General features: G+C 37.8%; 1 protein-coding gene across 1 annotated transcript in view; it reads right to left on the bottom strand.

Annotated features, from left to right (window-relative positions):
- PSMB7 (proteasome 20S subunit beta 7) overlaps positions 1-22,718 on the bottom strand; it is an 87,447-nt gene that overhangs the window by 34,280 nt on the left and 30,449 nt on the right. Inside the window, exon 6 of the mRNA XM_043983843.1 lies at positions 13,177-13,235. Coding sequence (XP_043839778.1) covers positions 13,177-13,235 — 59 coding nt within the window. The remainder of the gene's footprint in view (positions 1-13,176; positions 13,236-22,718) is intronic.

Genomic DNA, 22,718 nt, shown 5'->3' with positions numbered 1-22,718 from the left:
ACTTCAATAGTACAGAATATATATCAGAGAGGAAAAAAAAGCTGATTGTCTTTTCCGGCATCATTCAGCTGCTACTTTCATTAAGCTTGTTTAATTAGATTCCAGATGCTAATTTGCAAGTCGATACCAGAGGGTGCAGGACAGTTTGCCTTTGAATCCTCTCTCTGTGATGTGGTGGTCTTGCAGCACACCACTACCCTTCAGTAGCCTGAGCAAGATTTTCTGACAATTAGTGCAAGGGGAAACAGTATTGATCTTGACAGACTAAATATTAATCTTCTACCCATTTGAATGAATTATAATCTTCAAGAGTTTGTTTCTCACCATACCAAATGAAAATGTCCTTACCTTACAAAGAAATTTAGTTGCAGCAAAACCAGTAATTCTGATTAGTATTCCTAATATGACCACCATCGATATTTCAATTAAGCTATCTTATGGATCTGCATTTCCAAACAGGAGTTTTAGTGTAACAGGGCTGGAGGGGACCTCAGAACACAGGATGATAGAATATGGAACATAAGAGCTATGAAAAACCTTGGAACAAAGAATGCTAGCATTACTAGGGACCATAGAAAGTTGACATCAGAATGCTAGAGCTAGGAAAAAATCTTAGAGAATAACTAGTTCTCTACCATCTCAGGAAAGTTAGAGTGGTGTCACTAATATATACTTTGTAAACAATAAAGCACTAGATAAATAAGAGCTGCTGTTACTGTTACAAACAACAAGCACATTTTACCACATATTGAGATTTTCGTGTTTTGTTCACTCATTTAGAAATCATTTGTTAAGCGACATGCATGGCCCTGCACTCGCAGCCATCAGGAGTAATACAAACCTAAATGATACTCACAATCGTTGGCCTTAAGGCACTTTGATAAACACAAATATAAATAAGTATCGTTTAAAGTAGACTACGTGAAATAAGTATGAGAGGTCCAAATGAGAAAGTCTAAGAGAAGCTGGGTGGTACAGTGGAAAGAGTACTGGGCACAGTCAGAGGACCTGGATAACAAATAAGCTCCAATATTCTAGACAGAATATGACCATAAGCAAGCCACTTAACCTCCCTGAGCTTCACTTTCCTTATTTATAAAACAGAGATAATATTTACAATGCACATAGGTTGAATTTCAGCAGACTTAACTAAAGAGGATCTTGATTCCCCAGGAATGCCATGTATGAATCAGGTGCAAGAGATCTTTGAACCCAGAAAGTCAAGTAACATACAAGAACCTAAATTTCCTGATTTCTAGAGAATGCTGGACCTGGAATCAAGAAGACCCTGAGTTCAAATCTACCTTCTGACACTAGAAATGTAACCCTAAGCAAATCACTTAACCTCTGTCTTCCTTTTTCCTCATCTGGAAAATGGGGGTGATAGTAAAAATACCTTCCTTCCAGGATCTGTAAGGATGAAATAATATTTATAAAGTCTTTTTACAAACCTTAAAACATTTCTCGATAGCAAAATGCTATTATTATTATTATTATTGTTATTTCCACTCTAACAAACTTGTTTTCCCTCTCATTTTTTTAAACCAGTAGCAAGACACAATCAGACAATCTAAGAGCTAACTAATAGGTATATACATCCCAAGGACACAACTAATAAAAAGGAAGGATGGAGAGATAGAGATAGATATTGATGCTAATTTGCAGAACTCTGTTGTAGGAAAGAACTGGAAATATCTGTAGTGATACTTTTTTGTGATAGCAAAAAACAAAGCAAAGTGGATGTCCACTTATTGGGGAATGTGATATATGAACATAATAGAATATACTGTCTTGTAAAAAATGGCAGATATGATGAATATAGAAGCATGAAAAGATTTACATGAGCTGATGAAGAGTGAAGTAAGCAGAGTCAGGATAATATACAATAAAACACTGCATACTGTGTGTAATAATATGCAACAAAAACAATAACTATAACAATGTAAAAGGCAAGAATTACTCCAAACTACTGAAAATCTTACAATCTTACAAAGAAGAAGCATAACCCCAAAGATGAGATATGAGAAGATAAGCTCCCTCACTCCATGGCAGAAGTGAAGGGACACAGGTGTAAAACAATACCTATATTGTGAGATTTTTCCAATGCATTGAACAGTTTTATTTATTCCCCCCCTTCTTCCTTTTCTTGTTTTTCTCTTTTAAAAAATTCTTTATTATATTGAATGACTCTCTAAGTGGAGGAAGAAGGACCTAGGAAGAAATTAAAGTGATGCAAAAACAGAAGATATCATTAAAAGTTTATTTTAAGTGGAGCACAGTAGCACATGCCTATCATTCTAGCTCTGAAAGGCTGAGATTGTGGATTGCTTGAGCTCAGGAATTCTGAGTGGTCTAAGTCAATCAAGTGTCCAAACTCAGCCCAGTAAAAATATAGTGGGTCTATAGCAAGAGGCTATCAGGCAAACCAGCACAGGTGAGAAATGAAGCAGGTCAAAGATCCCATGTCAGAGGAGTGGAATCAGGGCTGGGGGTGGCAGCTGCTAAAAGAGAGAGGTCTTCCTGTCACCTCCAAACCCCCACTTAAAAAAATAGAATCTAAGGGCTGAAAGGGGCCTCAGTAAAAATCTGGTTTTAAATCTTGGTTCTGCTACTTACTATCTGTCCTTCAACAAGGCTCTCAACCTCAGTTTCTTCCTCTGTAAATTGAAGAGGAAGTTGAACTAGTTGAACTAAGGCTCACTCTTGCTCTAAATCCTATGATTCTTGAGGACAAGGGCCCCCAAGCCAAACCTCTTTATTTTAAAGATGAGGCAAGTTAGATTCAAAGAGGTAAGTTTTTGTATACATCAAGAGCTATAATTTGGATACAAATTCTCTGACTCCAGATTTACCACCTAGTCTGAAAAGGAGTCTATTATCTAATTTTGGGAGGAAGAGAGAAAAAGATCAGGAAGACTACATATTTTTGTAATCAGAAGGGCCTATATAAATATAAAATATTATCTTCATCATCATCATTCTTTGATCATGCAATTTTTCTGCAAGTCTTCCACATACCATCTTTACAACAATGTATGCACCAAGCAAAGATGCAGCTTTGACTCAATCCTCTTTTCTAAACATTCAACTTATGGAATGTCATTAGACAGTGTCTGCAATAAAATAGCTTTGCAAGCATGCTTGGTCTTATTCTTCATCGTCAGAATTTTAAAACTCCTAACTATGTTTCATACTTATTGGGCCTAGAAAAATCTCTCCAAGTTTTTTTCTAAGCACCACATGTCTATTGTTGATAATATTAATTGCCTATTGTTTACTTTAAACTGCCTTAATTAGAAAAGGCACTCTACACACACCTTAACAATTGATTTTTTGCTGGCCTGTCAATTTACAGTAACTTGTAAAAGGGCCTGCTTAATTGAATAAAAAACATTTACGTTTTTGCAAATTTAAATAATCAATCCTATACAGGAATTTGGTAAATGAGCAAACACAGAAGAAGCACAAAAAATTTCAGAGCCAGGAGAGACCTGAAAGACTACCTAATATAATACCTTCATTTTTTACAGAGGGGCAGGGCAGGGAAGCAATATGCTCAAGGTCACCCTGTGGATTAGTGGCACATCTGGGATTACAACTCAAGTCTTTTATGATATCTCACAGTAGAAACTGCACACTAAGTATACCCAATTATAAAAGAACATCAGCTTGCATGTATATACCTAACAGTTTGTGAGTACAAATGCAAAATACTTTCAATATATAATCTTATTTTAGCCTTCCAGTAGCCCTGTGATGTGGGTAATAGTCATTATTATCCCCATTTTACAGATAAAGAAACCAAAGTTAAGAAAGGTCAATAACTTGACCAAAGTTGAATAATAACTGCTAGTAATCATATAGTATGATTTCAAGTCCAATGCTCTTTTATTATTACACTATTTATTACAATAATGCAGATGACAACCTATTTATGCCAGTTCATTTTGACAACTCTCATCTATGTCCTCCCACAAATCTAAGGAGAGAAAGGGGGAGAGGGTTGTCTACCCAGTGTTTTGGATGTATTCCTTGTATTCTCTTGACATTGCATGGATATCAATGGAGCACCCCAGTTACTCATCAATAATCTCTTCATCTCACTATGGACTAGCCTATCTTTTTTTTCCCCCCAGGCAACCTTTCTGATGACAACCTTTATCTCTTCATTTTTATTCTACTACTTTTCTGAAACAGATTAACAGAAGAAATTCTCATAATAGCTAGCATTTATATACAGGTTTAAGGCTTACAAAGCCCTTTACATAAGTTATACAACAATGAAAACTTCTATAGCACATTTCTATAGTCTACAAAGTGCTTTCTCACTACCTATAAAGAAAGTTGAGAAAACATTTTTACAAAACAGGTAAATTGAGGCTCAGAGCGGTTAAGTGAAGTATCTAAGCTCAAAAATTGGTAGAACCAGGAATCAAATTCATATAGTCTGACTTCCAAAATTAAAAGCTCTATCTACTATACCATGTGGCCCTTATAGAATATCCTTACTGAATACCTTATAGAAGATCCTTACTGAAAAAAATTCAAAATATCTTTAGTGATAGCATTGCAAGCTGATGAGTAGTTATTCATTTCTGATTTCCAAACTCAGTAATACCTCACAATATAGTATATGGAACACTGGAACAGGGTCAAGTGACTTGAGTTCCAGACCCAGGTCTTGCAGTCTGTTTGCCACTGACTTACTGTGTAGTCTTGGACAAGTCACTTTCCTTCTCTATAAGATATGATCCCTTCCCATTTTAACATTTTATATTTTGGCATTTGTGTTTTTAAGTCCCTTCTAGTTCTTAATACTATAATCTATACTCTTAGGATCCGTTCAGTTCTACCCATCTATATCCTAGGCATGCTATATTCTAAGTATCTTTCAGTTCTCACATTCCAAGGTTTTATGGCCAAAAATTCTTCACAGATGGAACATTTTGTAATTTTTATGACCACTTTTCAAGCTGTTTTTAGTGACTGAGTATATTTCATTTTTTCTATGTATTCAATCTCTGTTTGCCTCAGTTTCCTCATCTATAAAATAAGGTGGAGAAGGAAATGGCAAACCACTCCAGGATCTTTGCCAAGAAAACCCCAAATGAGGTCAAACAGAGTCGGACACAAATGAAAATGACTGAACATACTTATTATAACTACATCCAAGTATGCTTTTCTCTTACACTACAAAGCAAAGTAGTAAGATCATCAACTCAAAGATCATCCAACCCCATAGAACTAGCTGGAAAGAGCAAGAGTCAGACAAAAAGGATTAAAGCAAGTATTTAATAAGAGTCTTAAGATTATCCAGATGAATCAAAGGTCAAAGTTGAAGAACACTTTTCTGGACCTAATCATAAGAACATGACTAATACTGTCTATTACCACCCTAGAATATTCCCTATAGTTGAGAAGGGTGTTAACAAATATTTGTTGACTTGAATGCCAGAACCGAAAATTCTCCACAAGCAGACCATGTAATTCCCCAACACTCCCCCATTCTCTTCAAATTGTTCTTATCCCTGACTAAGATCAAAATGGTTTCTCCCCATTTATTAGAGGCAAGATGATCCATCATCACAGTTCCGTCTTTTGCAGCTAATCTTTCAAGTACCATTGAGAATTGGGCTCCATAGACAGGTAAAAAGTAATCTCCAGGTTTAAGAAAATTGGGATTGCATCTCCTAGGGAAAAGCTTTCTGTGATTAGATTCTATAACCAAGGAAACACTGGGGATGGAAAACAAAAAAGTAAATTGTGGAAATGTTTCATTTTGTCATTACTTTAAATAGGAAATTGAGGTTCAGTGAAGTAAAATGACTCGTCCATGATCACGAAACTAATAAATCAAGATGACAGAGCTTAAAATGCTGTAAAGCAATAAATCTCAGATAAAAATCTAAGTATCCCGATATGAAAGAATACTTCATTCAACCACAGATAGCATATGCATCTTCACAAAACTACTACGAAAGCCCTTGAGGGAAGTTAGGATGACATACTTGCTGTGATCACTTAGGGGACCATGCCAGCAGGGCACGGTGGTATCAATACTGATGCACTGTTCAATGGAGTTGTAAGCACCATGTGCCTTCCATTTCCTACTAAGCACAATGTGTCCCCTGAGGAAAGGCTACAATGGGACAGGCTGGACATCTTCCAACTGCCCAAAAGGACTTCCTACGGCATAGGCAGTCCATCCCTTCCTGCTATGGCTCATTGCCAGCCTCCTCAGGTGAAAAGAGGAGCTAGAGCTCCTCAGACTGATTAAGTGCCTTGTGTCTTCCATCTCTTGCTGGGCACAGCATGTCCCCTAAGGGATGGTTTCAAGGGACTGGGCTGGATGTCTTCCATCTACCCCAAAGCAATGACTTCCATCTGTGCCAGCACAAGGCAAGCTCCAAGTCCTACTGCCAGGCCAGTCTCCTAACTGGAACATGGAGAACCTCAGGTGCAAAGAAAGAGGAGCAACCTACCCCCTGACTTCAAGCCTTCCATCTCTCGCTACACCTGTCCTTTGAGGAAAGAAGAAAGCTGGTGGGGAACGGCACTGTTTTCTCCTGCTGTACAGGTCCAACTTCCATCCCCTCCTATACCCTTTTCCTGCCTAATCTAGTCTTTGGAGGTAAAAAGAGCTATGAAGCAGGGCCTCCCATCTGACCATGTGCTTCCTATCTCATATGGCACTTGCCTCCAGCTCATTCTCCAGCCTCCACTGGGAAGAAAGGCACCCCTCATTCAATGGTCACACCACGTGCCAAATCTCAATCATATCATAGTTATATCCCAGGGATGCTGAACTCTGGTGGATCATCATCCAAACACCATCCCCCAATTCCCAATTCCCAATTCCTCATTTCTATCCCCCTCAAAACTCCCACCTCAAATTTTCAACCAAACACCACCAAGCCCTTCTACAATGCCCTCTGCAATGCCTGTTCCACAGGCAACAAACTTCCCTTCATCTTAAGTCTTTTCTTCTCCTATTTCTATATTCTAGCTCTTACTGAAATCTCCTCCTTTCCTGCTCCCTCCCCACACCCCAAGATACACATCAAGTCATCTCCCCGACAATAGCCATTCTCCCTTTTCCCCCAATTTGACTCCTTGGTGAACCAATTCAACTCTATACTGTCTTCCTCTTTTGAATCCCTACCTCCCTTCCCCAGTCTTAAATCACTCTCACCATCTGCTGCCTTTGCTCTTACATACATGCTGCTGAAGAGAAAGTTATGCAACCCTTCTGACTGGGTTCACTACAAATTTATGTTCCACAACTTCAACTGGGATGTCACTGCTTCTAGGCAATCATACTACACCTGCTTTATCAACTCACTATCCCACTCTCCACAGTGGGTTTCTATCTCTCCTCCAACCTCCCATGGTTCCCCTTCTCCCACTTTCTCAGCTGAGAATCTTGCCTCATATTTTACAGAAAACATTGAGGCCATATTCCATGAGCTCTCTTCTCCCTTCTTCTTAATCTCCTTTCACTCAGATGCCTTTAGCTCTTATTTTCTCCTTCATTCCTGTCTAATATAAGATGGTCACCTCAATGCCAAGGCTAACCCATCTATCTGTTCAAATGATCCCAATTCCATCCTGTCTCCTTCAAAAAATTGCCTCCTGTCATTCCCAGTCTATCATTTATTTTCAATTTCTCCTTTACTGGCCCATTCCCTACTGGCTACAAACATTCCCATGTCTCTGCTATCCTGACAAAACCTTAACTAGATCCTTCTACAACAGCTAACTATTGCACTCTATATTTCTTCTGCCCTTTGCAGCTAAACTCCTTGAAAAGGCCATCTGAAACAGATGCCTACACTTTCTCTCCTCCCACTCTCTTCTTAACCCCTTACGATCAGACTTCCAACTTGATCATTCCACCAAAACTGCTCTCTGGAGTTACTAATAATGTTAGCTGCCAAATCAATGGCCTTTCTCTATCCTTATTCTCTTTGACCTCTCTGACAATGCTGATCCCCCTCTCCTCCTTGATATTATTTTCTTTAGTTTTGGGGAATACCACTGTCTCCTGCTTCTCCTAACTATCTGACTGCTTCTTTGCTAGATCTTCATCCCAGTCACTGCCTCTAAACCTAAGTGTCCCTGAAGGTTTTGTCCTGGGCCCTCTTCTCTTCTCCTTTTAAATTACTTCACTTGATATTCTCATCAGCTACCACAGATTTAATTACCATCTTCATGCTGATGATTCTCAAATCTACCTATCCTAGGAGGGAGGGGAGGGAAGGAGAAAAATTTGGAACTAGAAATCTTATAAAAACAAATGTAGAAAACTATCTCTACATGTAAGTAGAAAATAATAAAATGTTTTTATGGTAAAAAAAGCAAAAAAATCTACCTATCCTAGTATAAACTCTCTACTAACCTCCAACCTAGCATCTCCAACTGCCATTCAGACATCTCAAACTGAACATCCAATCCTAAACTCAACATGTCCAAAATCAAATCCATCTTTCCCCCTAAACCCCTCCTTCTACCTTCCCTAATACTATAGAGGACTGACCATCCTCCCAGTCCCTCAGGCTTGCAACCTAGGAATCAGCCTCAACTCCTCACTATGTTTTGTTTTTTGTTTTTTGTTTTTTGTTAGTGAGGCAATTGGGGTTAAGTGATTTGCCCAGGGTCACACAGCTAGTAAGTGTTAAGTGTCTGAGGCCGGATTTGAACTCAGGTACTCCTGATTCCAGGGCCAGTGCTCTATCCACTGCGCCATCTAGCTGCCCCCCTCACTATCTTTTACTATCCATTATCCTATCTGTTGCCAAAGCCTAGCCATTTCACCTTTGCAACATCTCTTGAATATTCCCCCTCCTCTATCCTGATGCTGGCAACACTCTGGTAAAGGTATTTATCATCTCACTCCAGAACTAATTTAATAGCCTGCTGGTGGGTGTGCATGCCACTGACCCAAGTTCTTCCCTACTCCAATTCATCCTTCATTGAACCACTAAAGTGATTTTTCCACAGTACAGATCCAACCATGATCCAACTCCCCAATAAACTCCAGTGGCTCCCTATTGCTTCCAAGATCAAACACAAAATGTTGTTTAATATCAAAGTCCTTCATATCCTAGCCCCCTCCTATCTTTCCAGTCTTCTCACACCTCACTTCCTACGATATATGCTTCAATCTAGTAGCACTGACTTCCTTATTATTCCTCAAACAAGACACTCTTTGGCTTCCTTTAAGTCCCAACTAAAATCCACCTTCTATAGGAAACCTTCCCCAATCCCTCTTAATTGCAGTGCTTTCCCCTCTAACTATTTTCTATTTATCTTGTATGCAGCTTGCTTAGTTTGTATTTGTTTTTGTATTTGTTTGTATGTTGTCTCCCCTATTAGTCTGCAGGCTCTTTGAGAACCGTGATGTCTTTTTTCCCTTTTTGTAACCCCAGCGCTTAGCACTATGTCTAGTGCACAGTAAATGCCTAATAAATGTTTAATGATTGATTGGTGGGGGCAGAACCAAAAGCTAGAGAGAAAAGAGTCACAAGATGTCAGAGATAAAAGACTTTAAAGCTGCTCTAGTCCAATGCTTTCATTTTACAAAATGAGGAAACAAAAATCCTGGCAGATTAAATTACTTGCCCAATGTTATATGGGTAGGAAGTTGCAAAGGTGCTCTGACCTGAGGGAATCTGGTAGCAATGGGTGATGTTGCCTATATGCTGAAGAGTTCTATGTTCAGTTCTAATGACATGAAAGAGAAACAAAAAGAGTTGCTAATTCTTCATATCCCAAACTATTAACTCTAGTTTGGTGGAAATGGCTGCGTTTTATTTTTAGTTTTGTTTTTGCAGGGCAATGGCGGTTAAGTGACTTGCCCAGGGTCACACAGCTAGTAAGTGTCAAGTGTTTGAGGCCGAATTTGAACTCAGGTCCTCCTGAATCCGGGGCCAGTGCCTTAACCACTGTGCTATCTAGCTGCCCCCGATGGCTGCGTTTTTAAACAAAATGTATTTAGATCATTGAATCTTAAGTAGATTTTAATAAGCAGTTATCCACTGTTAGGTTAAAAATATATTAAATTCCACTGTCAACTGACTATGGGAGGGAGGGGGCAACAATTATCTCAAACACAAAACTCTAGGCTACCAACAAGTCTATTTCCTCCCACATTTGTACAAGACTTATGAAATGAGAATCCTGCTCAAAAGACTAGGCAAAAATAAATAATATCAAACTAAAAAGTATGCAGGTATCCTTCAATGTCATCATGAAAACTACTATAGAGAGAACTATGAAGGATTGTCATGTAAAAGATGCATTTGATTTACTCTACTTGGCCAGAGTACAGAACTAGCACCAATGTAGACGTTAAACAGAACAGGACTTAACAATTAAGTTCTCTAAAAATGGAACCAGATGCTTCTAAAAGTAAATAATTCTGGATCACAGTGTCCAAAGCTGCAGACTTCAAAAATAAGTTCTTCATTTGTACACAAGGAGGAAAATGGTTTTGAGTAGAGACTGCATGACCACTTGTTGTGGATATTTATAGGGCAATTTCTGCTTAAGGTAGCAACTGGATCAGATGACCTCTAAGGTCCTTTCTAACTCTGACAGTCTATATTCAATGCCCTAAATACTTAAGATCATAGGCACTAGAGGCAGAAGAGAACTAAGAGGTCATTAGTCCAACCTCTTCACTGCATAAACAGGAAAAATGAAGCCCCAAGAAGTTTCGTGATATGCCCATGGTCATATGTATGATTAGTAGTTGTAACAGAATTTGAGCCTGGGTCTTCTTACTCTAAACCCAATGCTCTTAGCACACCAACGCTGCATCCTGTCAGTTCTAATATTCTGCCTTCTAAGATGCTTTCCAGTTTTATCATATTATGTTCAAAAGTCCCATTTAGTTCTAAAATGTCCGCAGTCTAAACTTCTTTATCTAAAGCCTATTCAAGCCTCTTCTGATTTTCTACGTCCTAGGGTCCATTCCACCTCTAAAATTCTAAGAGTCAATGACAATTGTCATTCCTCATTCTGGAAGTATAATTATGAAAACAATGAAAGACCTATGGGTTTGATCTTGTTTTCTGGCTATTAAAGAATGCAAACAAGGTCTTGAAAATAGGAAAGGCACTGATCATTAAAGGAGATTTAGTGGTGTGTCACTCAGAAGATAATCCTTATTTCTTGTCCTATCTGGGAAAAGAAATAAAAAGATCTATTTAAGGTACTGTCCCTTTGAAACCAGCACTCCAATTCCTTTATGGAAAAGCCTAGTCCATTAATGAATACATCCTCTTCACATGCCATACACGCTTTAAAAGCTGTGCAATTTCACACCAGATTTTGTGATACTATAAAAGTGTGTGAGCAGTTGTCCACACTTGAACCCCAATGTGAAAGAAGAAAAATTTGCTGCCATTTTGACATAGACCACCACCTGTCATAGTGTTCTCTTAGTATACCTGGGACAAAGACATTTGACTCATCTTGGTGTTGGTGGAACTTGCCAGAAGAGTACCAACACTCATCCCATTTGGTGACTTTCATTATCGAATTTTCAAATCTCACATCATTAAATAAAGAGATCATGCAAGCACTTTGTAAAATTCAAAGTGCTACTCCTTTAAAGAAGTTGGAAGTCTACAGATGTGGACTATTGCATGCATTTTTAGACTTTTTTGATGCGGCAATTGGTTTTATGGTTTTTCCTCTATCTTTTTCTTTAAAAAAAAAATTATGTTATATGGATCGGCTTTGATGAAATGAAAAGGAAGGGGGATACTGGGAGAAATTTAGGTGATATAGAAAAAAAGATATCAATAAAATTTTCTTTAAAAAAAGTGTTAAATAACTGTCAGGTACTAGTATTATTTCCAATCAGCAGATCAGAGGAGAATAACCCAGCACTAAACTAAACAGTATTACCCAAAGTATACCCAAAACTCCAGTGAAATAATATGCTAGACTCCTATACTCTAAAGGAAGATGAGTATCAACAGCCCACAAGAGGTTGCAAACTACTAACTGCTCTAAGACAAAATGCACTAACAGTAAAATGTTGGGCAAATATAAAATTAACCATTCTAGAATTCTGTGTATACTACCATGAGTGAGAATAAATTATTCATAACTCACATTTACTTAGCATTTCAACATTTATTTTAACATTTAACACTATGATGTAGGAAGTACAAGTATTATTATTCCATTTTGCAGATGAGAAAAATAAGGATATGGAAGTCAAACTGACATGTGTCCATAATCAGTTCTCTAATATCAAATAATAATGGGACAAAATGGAATGGGGGGGAGGGGGAGGAACAATGGAATTGGACCCAGAAAACCTTTGTTTCAACTCCACCTCTGCTCTGATATAATTGGTAAGTCAGAGAACACTCTATGCCTCAGTCTCTTCATTCATAAATGAGAAAAACTCTTCAAAATTGTTTTGAATTCCCAATCAGAGAATGTCAAATAACATTTAAAGAATGACCAGTATGGTACAGTTGAACTATTTGGTGATGAAAGGACCTCAGAGATCATTTCATCCAACCCACTCATTTTTATAAACACAAAAGGAAAGTGACTTGCACAAAATTACAAAACGTCTAAGTGGCAGAGCCTGGATTCAAACCCAGGCCATCTGATCTAAGGCCAATATTCTATTATACCATGCTTCCATTAATACCTTTTTTTAAGGAATGTTATCAATTTTTAACATGCAAATGTGATAGATATGTAGAGTATACTGCTTTTGAAATAAATGAACTTAAGTACGCTTTTTTTTGGGGGGGGGGCAGGGCAATGAGGGTTAAGTAACTTGCCCAGGGTCACACAGCTAGTAAGTGTCAAGTGTCTGAAGTCAAATTTGAACTCAGGTCTTCCTGAATCCAGGGCTGGTGCTTTATCCACTGTGTCACCTAGCTGCCCCCTGATTCTTTTTTTAATTTTTTTTTTTTAAGTGAGGCAATTGGGATTAAGTGACTTGCCCAGGGTCACACAGCTAATAAGTGTTAAGTGTCTGAGGTCGGATTTGAACTCAGGTACTCCTGAATCCAAGGCCGGTGCTCTATCCACTGTGCCACCTAGCTGCCCCATGCCCCCTGATTCTTAAAGAAAATCCACTATAAAACTTTTCTAGAGGATGGGGGGGGGGGGGCGCCGTGGCACAACAGCTTTACATACCTCCATGTCTGGTTTAAATTTATCTTCAAATACAGCCATTGCCGCCAAAGAACCAGAACCTAAAAGAAATAAGATTCAACTTATTAGAGTTGAAAGGGATCTTAGACATTATTTAACCTAACCCCCTCGTTAAGAAAGATAAGGAAGGGGCAGCTAGGTGGCACAGTGGATAGAGCACCAGCCCTGGATTTAGGAGGACCTGAGTTTAAATCTGGCCTCAGACACTTGACACTTACTAGCTGTGTGACCCTAGGCAAATCACTTAACCCCAACTGCCTCACCAGGAAAAAAAAAAAAAGAAAGAAAGAAAGATAAGGAAACTAAAGCCCAGAGAAGGAAATATACTTTTCAGAAGAGTTAGTAATATGTCCATAGTCACACAGCAAATTGGTGGCAGAAGTGAGGCTTAGACATAGGTTTCTTAATTTCTCAACTAGTGCTCAAAAAGATTTACTTAGTTTCTTTGCCTAAAAGATGTCTGTGCTCCTTTTAGGAGAGATGTTAACAAAGGGCAAAATACCACAGTTGCATTCAAATGTGAAAAAATGTTCAATCCTAATTGGACCACATATACCAAATATATTCTTCTTTAAATAATAATCACACTTACAAAACTTGCAAAAGCCTGGTACTAGTCCTGCTTTAACCACAAGTATAAGTGAGAATACATTATTCATAAAATACCTCCTATTTACTTGACATTTTAATATTTAACATTTAAACACTGTAATGTAAGAAGTACAGGTATTATTATTCCATTTTACAGATGAGGAAAAATAAGTCTAAGACCAAGTGACATTTGTCCATAATCAATGTTAATAAGAGCTAGGACTCAAATCCAGGTCTTCCAAGTCTATGCCCAGTGCTCTTTCAACTATTCTACACTGCTGAAGCATGAAAATGAGGCTAGAGAGAATGTGTAAAAGAAATATACACAAAAAGGGAGAATGCCACATCACTTTATATATTCTGTTTTACTTTGATTCCTATGGCCCACATTTCTGCTTTGGCAGGTTGTTGGGTATAGTGCTAAATACCATGCCAGAAGACTAGATTGTTTTAATGAGCTGTCCTGGTAACAGCCACCTTGACACACGAGGAGGACACTAGCACACCAGCAATGACACATTGGGAGGAAAGTAGTGTCCTGGAAACAGTAATGGGACCTCAAGCTGCTGCCACCACACTCTTTCACTACTCCTGTAGAACATGACTTTGGGACGATTATTTTCAGTCTATGCTCTGATAAGTATCAACTGAGTAGCCCCAAAATGACAGACAAGGAAACAAAAATATATTATCTCAACAGTGACTGGTTCAAAGGTCATGATTGCATTGATGTAACTGGCTACCAAATTCATCTCAAGTAAAGTACTGCAGAGGTCTCAGTGTTATAAATAAGTACATGCTCCCAACTCATGGATGTACAAAAAAAAAAAAGCAGCTCAGCACTATTTGAAATTTTAAACTTGCTTTGTTCAGAAAAGAGTGACTCTTTAGAAAACCATCATCTTGTCTTTACTGGATCCTGGCAATATTTCAGGACGCTCTACTTTGGGAGCGAGAATAAAGTTGGTCACAATTTTTTACTCCAATTAGAAGATTTTTTTGGCATTTATGACTTTTTAACTTGTTTTGCATACCACTATCTATTTAGCTGGGTCACAGAGAAAACCATATTTTCTATTTAAAATGATTTGTGTACATCGCTTGACCACCTCAATGGTTTTAGCAAAGGAAAAAGGCAGCGATTAAACAGTTTCAAATGAGGTGTCCTGCTGATTTTATCAAGTCGGCTGAATGTATAATGAAAAAGGAGCCGCTGACAGTGACACCACATTGAGAAAATACAGACTGCCTTATCTGAACCATTTAAGGAGGTCCAATTATAGATCAAATTTAAAGGGTAGAAACAGCAGATTTACAGACACAAATCAATGAACATGGTAATCCCGATGAATATGACAGATACTCCTGTTACGGAATATTGCTGTGGTTGAGGATCATTACCTTTACAGTACCAAATACATCACATCTAAGAGCAGTAGGAAGCAGGGAGTGTGGACCTGTATTACCAGCAATGACTATTCATTTAGGCATTGGGGCAAAAGGCAACTCCAATTTCTTTTCTTACCCCTCCTCCTTTAAGAAAATGAAAACTAAAAATTAAAAAAAAAAACTCTTAAGAAGCCTTTCAAAGGGGGTGGAGATAATTTAGATATATAAATCAGGGCTATCACAACAAATCAGTATAAAATCACCTAATGTTAGGGTTAGAAGGAACCTTGGAAAACAGAATGTTAGAACCCAGGATATTAGAGCTAGAAAGGCCTTAAATAAAGAATGTTAAAGCTGGAAGAAACTTGAGAACATAAAACAGAAGAACTAAAAGGAACCTTAGAACAAAATTTCAGAGCTGAAAAAGACCTTTGAGATCAGTACTCCAAATTGTTAGAATAAAATGGGCTGTAGTTGGAGCCCAAGTGGGGAAACTGAAAGGTGAAGTAACTGCCCAAAGTCACAAGTTCAGTAAGCTTTCTACTAGGCATTAATTCCTAGCAAATTCACTAAATCACAATCTCCTCCACCCCCAACAACAATTCGACAAGCATGAATTAAGCCACTATTATGTGTACGGCTCTCTGGTACCTCTGGCTTTATGAAGACAAAAAAAGTCCAGGCCCTCCAGAAGCTTACATTCTCCTGGAAAGAATGACAATCCCTGACATGTATGTAGCTATTTTAAGGTTTGCAAAATGTTTTACACATACAGTATTTTATCATCTACACATCACAACTCTGAAAGGTAGAAAATAAAGAAGACATCTTTGCTCCATCCACCTTCTTGTGAGACATACCTTCAGTCTGAGATCTTTGAAACAAAGGGAAATAGTAAACAAAGCTACTGTTTAAGACAACGTGCACACAGCTTCAGACTTCACAGATAAGTTATCCAGCTAGGCATAAGGGGGAAAAGAAAAATACTATGAACAATGGAAAAGGTTACAATATAGGGTACCACTAATGTTTTATAGCAATACAAATTATTATCGCCAGAGACACAAATAGTAAATGTCTCTTATTTTTTAAAATCTACTCCATGAGTTTAAAACCAAGAGGATCCAGAGTACAGTACCTAGAGATCAAAACCTACCAAGCAAAAATAAACATGAAAAGACTACAGAGTAAATACTGTTTAAAAAAAACTAATAAATTATATCTCAAGTAAATAGAACTACCTCCCACCTTGCATCTGAATAGTGCCTTAGAAATTTCAAGGAGATTTCACATATATTATCTCATTTGATCTCCCAAACAGTACTGTGAGTTAGCCAGTAATTGAACATTGACTATGAGCGTGTTCTATGTGTGAGAGAGAATTCTATGCTAAGTATGAGAAAGAAGAAGGTACGGGTAAAGATTTCGTTTTCTTTATTTCACCTATGAGAAAAAATAGGGCCCAGAGAGGGGAAGCTATTTGCCAAAGGTAACAAAGCTTTAATTATTAAGAGCAAAAACTTGAGCCCAGGTTTTTTAACATAACTCTAATGTTCTTTCCATTACTAAAAACCTTTTAGATAAGGCTTATAAGAATCACCAAGCCTAAAGACTGGCAAAAAAATAGGTTTAGAACAGTATGTAATACCATATATCCCAATGTAAGTTCCAAATGGATACTTGACCTAAAGAGGGGAAGGGGGGGGGGGGGGGAGAACGGCAATGGCAAATTCATAACTATTATGGCTACAGGGAGAATTCTGAACCAAAGGACAGAGACCATCACAAAATATAAAATAGGTAACTTTTATTATATGAAATTGAAGTTTTTGCATGGAAAAAAACACACCAATGTATCTAGGATAAAAAGCCATTAAATGAGGGAAAAAAAATTTCCATCAAATATCTCTGATAAATGCCTGATACCCAAGTAACAGGAAATTAACACAACTATATATGAGCAAGAGTCAATAAATAAGTAGCCAAAGGATATAAACAGTTCTCAAAAGAATTACAAAATTTTAACAATTACAAGAAAGACTGCTCTAGAACACTAAAGAAAGAAATGCAGATCTCTCTCCTTAGAATGCAAGCTCTTTGCCAGTAGGGGTTTCATTCTTTGTACTTAAATCCCCAGGGCCTTGACCAAAGCCTGGCACAAAAGCACTTAATAAAACACTTGTTGATTGCAGATTGATTTTTTTTTAAATCAAAACAACTCTGAGGTTTCAGCTTAAACCCAAGAAACTGACAAAATTGGCAAAAAAGATGGGAGGGGCTATGGAAAGATAAGCAACAAATGCACTAAAGGTAAACCTGTAAACCAGTCCCACCATTCTGGAAAGCAATTTGGAATAATTCTAAGAAAATGACTAAAGGGAGTCAAACCGAAAGAAAAGCTACATAAGAATTCTATTTATAGTACCACTTTTTATAGTAACAAAGTAACAGAAATAAAGAAAATGCTCATTGACTGAAGGCTAACAAAGTTGTGGTACAAGAAATTAATAGAATAGTTGTAAGAAAAGATGAATATAATGAAAAGACATAAATGATGCAAAGGGAAGTGAAATCAGGAAAAATATGCAAAATAATTAGAAAAATATAAATAGAAAAAAAATAGAACTAAAAAATGCTGTATAATTGTAATGATCAAGCTGAGCCCCAGAGAGGAGATGTGAAAATCTCTTTCCTCCCTTCGTTAGAGAGGTGGGGCACTATGGTGTGGAATGCTGCATATTCTAGCAGAACCTCTTTAATGTTTTGTCTGTTTTGTTTTTGTCTGAATTGTTTTTCTCTTTCTGAATCTTTGATAAAAGGGAAGGCTCAATCAAAGGCAATGGAGAGAAGATGGGATGACATTCAGAAATTAATTTTTTTTAAGGCAACAATTTTTTAATTTTTAAAAAACTTCTAGGTTTCAGTTTTCACCTCCCAACCTATCCAGTCACAGATAGGGTGATTTATGTCTGGAAGGACCTTATAGGTCATCTAGCCAAGTGGTGTCAAATTCAAAATAGAAACAAATTCTTATAGGTCACATACTAAGAAAACAACAAATTAACATTATAATGTATTGTATCTTTGCTTATTTTGTCAAACATTTCCCAAATTACATTTTAATCCAGTTTGGGCTGTACTGAACCCTGCCTGAGCTTGATACCTCTGGTCTATCCCAACATACTAATTTACAAATGAGGAAAAAGAGCTCTGGAGCAGCAAGTAATAAACAGAGACTGTCTGGAGTCAGGAAAAACGGAGTTCAAATCTAATTTAAGACACTTACTAGTTGTGTGACACTAGGCAAGTCACTTAACATCTCTTCACCTCAGTTTCCTTATTTGTAAAATGAGGATAATAATAGCAACTAACCTCCTAGGAAGACAGCTAGGTGGCAGGGTGGACAGAACACTGGCCCTGAAGTTAGGGACCTGAGTTCAAATGTCATCTCAGACACTGTGCTCCTAGGCAATTCACTTAACCCCAAATGCCTTAAAAAAAAATCCAGGTACAGATCGAACCATACCATTTCTATTGTTGTTTTTCTTTTTTAAGGTTTTTCCTTTTTGCTCTGATTCTTCTCCCATAACATGACTTATACAGAAATGTTTAATGTGATTGTACTGGAAAATAATAAAATATTTATATGGGAAAAACCCAAACATCCAGGGCCATCTCCAATCACCCTGAATATAGATATAGATACAGATATGGATATATAGATATAGATATAGATACGGATACGGATAGAGATAGAGATATCTTGACACTGGACCTAGATGGCTCTGGAGGACAGAGTGAGGTTGGTGACCTTGCACAGCCTTCTCTCACTTAAATCCAATTCACCACCAGTCATAACATCACCCCAATGTCATGGTCCTCTTCGAGAATGAAAGACCACCACCAACCAGCCCTTTTAAGATTCTTGTGAAGATCAAATGAGGAAATAATCACAAATAACATTAACCAATGTAAATAAATACATGTAATTGAGTGGATGTAAATGAATAAAGCACTTAGCACAATGCCCGGCAGAGTTAGCTATCATCTTAGTGATTTGGCCAAGACCACAAAGCAACAGATTCAAATCAGGTGTTGATTTCAAATCCTTTTCCCCTGCATTATGGTGCCTGGCTTGAGGAATCATCCAATAATATCATAAAGACTTTCCTAATCCTTCCCACTATACACGGTTCCTCTAAGTTCCTGATCCACAAGAAAATAAAATCACTTTCTCATATGTAACTTTCTCCTACCCCAAATTCTTCCCCCCACCCCTCCTTCTGAAAAACAAGCAACATACCGTCAAACACCTAAACCTCTCCTTCCTTTCTTACCCTCCTCAAGCACTAGAACACACTTGGCCACTTCCACCCCACACTTCAGTCTGACTGGGCAAATGGTTTTCTCTCTCCAGTTATATCCATTTTATAAAAAAAAAAAGGTTGCATCTGATAATTTCCAAGGTTCTCTTCTAGCTCTAATATGCTATTGTTCTATGTTCCAACAAGGTACCCTCCTGCTCCAAGGTTCTATGTTCTCAGGTTCCTTCTAACACTAACATTCTGTGTTCTTAGGTCCCTTTTAACTTTTAAAATTCTATATTTGAAGGTCCTTCCAATTCTAACATTTTAGGATTCTGTGAATGACCTTGCAAGAAGAAAGAGAAGCAGTCACTCTTTACCGCCACTGTCCAACTCTATCACTGGGTATTTCTGCCTTTATTCTACCTGTCCTGGTTTAGGAATGCGTCTAAAGCCGGCTGGAGCTAGGATACAGTTCCCAGCTCTGATCTCAATAGAGTGGAAATTCTTAACTTTTTTGTGGGTCATAGACCCCTTTTGGCAGTCTGGTGAAATTTTTGGACATCTTCTCAAAACAATGTTTTTAAATACATAAAATAAAATAAATTAGAAAGGAAACCAATTATATTAAAATACAATTCTCAAAAAATTTTTTTAACAATTTAGTGACCCCAGGTTAAGAAACTATACTCGTCAGGGGCAGCTAGGTGGCGCAGTAGATAAAGCACAGGCCCTGGATTCAAGAGCACCTGAGTTCAAATCCAGCCTCAGATACTTGACACTTACTAGCTGTGTGATCCTGGGCAAGTAACTTAACCCCCAGTGTCCTGCAAAAAAAAAAAAAAAGAGAGAGAGAGAGAGAGAGAACTGGGGGGAGAGGTGAGTGGGAGTGTTTGGGGAGTACACCCACAGTGTATGCAAGGTGATTTTGAGCCCAAATAAATTTGTCACTGATTTCTGTACCACTCTGAGTGCTGTTCTTCAGAAAATTGCATTAAAAATCTCAAGAATAAATGAAAGTTACTAACAATGACAACAGATCCAGATGTTCATATAATTCTGAGGAAATGTCATGGAAAAGAGGAGGACAGGGGGATAGACTATAAGAGCAAATATAATTCCATGAAAGCAATATTCTGTACTATGTGTAATAAAAATGCCTAGATACTTTACTAAATAACTAATGAAGAACTAGATAATACATGGAATCCTAATAAAATATTAAGAGGTAGATTTTAAACTCAGAAGGATGAAATTTTTGCCAAATATAACTGAGATTATAAAAATCCACATATATAACTTTTGTTCCTACCCAAGTTTCAATTTCTCAGATTTTAAAAAAGCTTACTTAGCAACAAGTAACCAACCACCAACATAAATGTACAAAACTGAATCATGCTTTCATATTCTTATGATAGTCCAAACCATCAGGTTGTTACACCGTTAGATAACAAATCAAGATGACCACAGAATCACAGAACTGCATTAAAAAGGACCTCAAAAGTAATCAGTCCCAAGCCCCTGCTGAATGAATGAATCCTCTCTACAGCATCTTCAGCACATAGTTATCCAGCTTCTGTTTGAAGACCTTATATCATAAGGATTTTCTCCAGAGGCTGTCCACTCCATTGAAGAAAAGCTCAATGTTAGGTAGTTCTTCCTTTTATAAAACCTCCCTATACCTCTAGAAATTTGTGTCTTTGCCACTTTCCACTGCACCTTCTACCTTCCAGAACAAAGCAAAATAAATAGTAGTCTATCTTCCACATGAAAACCCTTCAAATATGTGAAGTCTACTATCTTTTCAGGATCTAATCATCCTTAGTTCCTTCAACTTAAAAAAAAATATTTGAAACTATTCTTTCCCTTGTGTTAGATGTGAGCAGCATGTTGAAATTTTAGCATACAATATATAACAAGTCAAACCACTGAAAGGATTAATAAATGCCCTTTTAGGGGGCAGCTAGGTGGCGCAGTGGCTAGAGCACCTGCCTTGGATTCAGGAGGACCTGAGTTCAAATCCGGCCTCAGACACTTAACACTTACTAGCTGTGTGACCCTGGGCAAGTCACTTAACCCCAATTGCCTCACCAAAACAAACAAACAAAATAAATGCCCGTTTATCTATATATAGTTCTCTTATACAACTATTAAAACCATATATAATGTAACATTGGAGTATACAGGTAAATATACAAGGCAAGTTGTATTACTTTATATAAGTTACATACATGCATTAAAGTTAGTCACAGATTGAGTGCTAGGTTTTTAAATGCAGGCTAGCCCATCATTCAATTTACAGAAAATTGAGGCCTGAAGACACAAGTGACTTAGTTGAGGTCACAAAGGGAGTAACAGGAAAAAAAGAATTTGAACTCAGGTCCTCTGACTTCAAAACCAGCATTCTTTTCATTATACCACTGAATGAAAGTGAAATCTATTTTTTTTCTCCAAGACTATGCCAACAAGATAACAAGCTCTGGCAGGTCTTACAAAACTGGAAAGGCTTTGAGTACCAATACAGTGAAGGATCACCAGGTGGTCAATAGGTAATGATTTTTGGCCATGAAGATTATAGGGCAAGAGAGGAAGGGGCTGCAATTTGCATTCGTCAGGGGCAGCTAGGTGGCACAGTGGCTAGAGCACCTGCCCTGGATTCAGGAGGACCTGAGTTCAAATCTGGCCTCAGACACTTAACACTACTAGCTGTGTGACCCTGGGCAAGTCACTTAACCCCAATTGCGTCACCAAAAGAGAGAGAGAGAGAGAGAGAAAACACCTCAAAAAATCCAACCACTTTTCAACAAGAAACAAAAAGATCATGATACTCTGTACTTCACCTAAAAACAGTAGATGTGAAGCCATTGTCTTCCTCCTGACACACAGCCTTTTGCTTGCAAAGGTGAAACCTGACTTGCAATGAAATGAAATACTTTAAATACAGCTGTTCTATAGCAACTCCCTCAGTCTTTCATTTACAATTTACTCTGAGTAGCTCTTCAAAATGGCTTGTCTCTTTCAGGAAGAAAGCAACAAAACAAAACAAACAAAACTCATCCTCTGTGTGTGTGTGTGTGGGGGGGTGATTAGTTAAACAAAGCTTCCAAGAGATTTCTTCCTTTTCTTCCTACTGCCTACCTAGCCTTTAGTCACCTAATCTGTAGAATCAGGTTGGAATGAGACTTTCTAAAGTTCCTTTTCATTCTGATATTGTTATAGGTTCCCTTGTAGATCTAGAAT

The sequence above is a fragment of the Dromiciops gliroides genome, chromosome 2 (assembly GCF_019393635.1).
Source record: "Dromiciops gliroides isolate mDroGli1 chromosome 2, mDroGli1.pri, whole genome shotgun sequence".
Lineage (NCBI taxonomy): Eukaryota > Metazoa > Chordata > Mammalia > Microbiotheria > Microbiotheriidae > Dromiciops > Dromiciops gliroides.
This window is presented reverse-complemented; position numbering and strand designations above follow the sequence as displayed.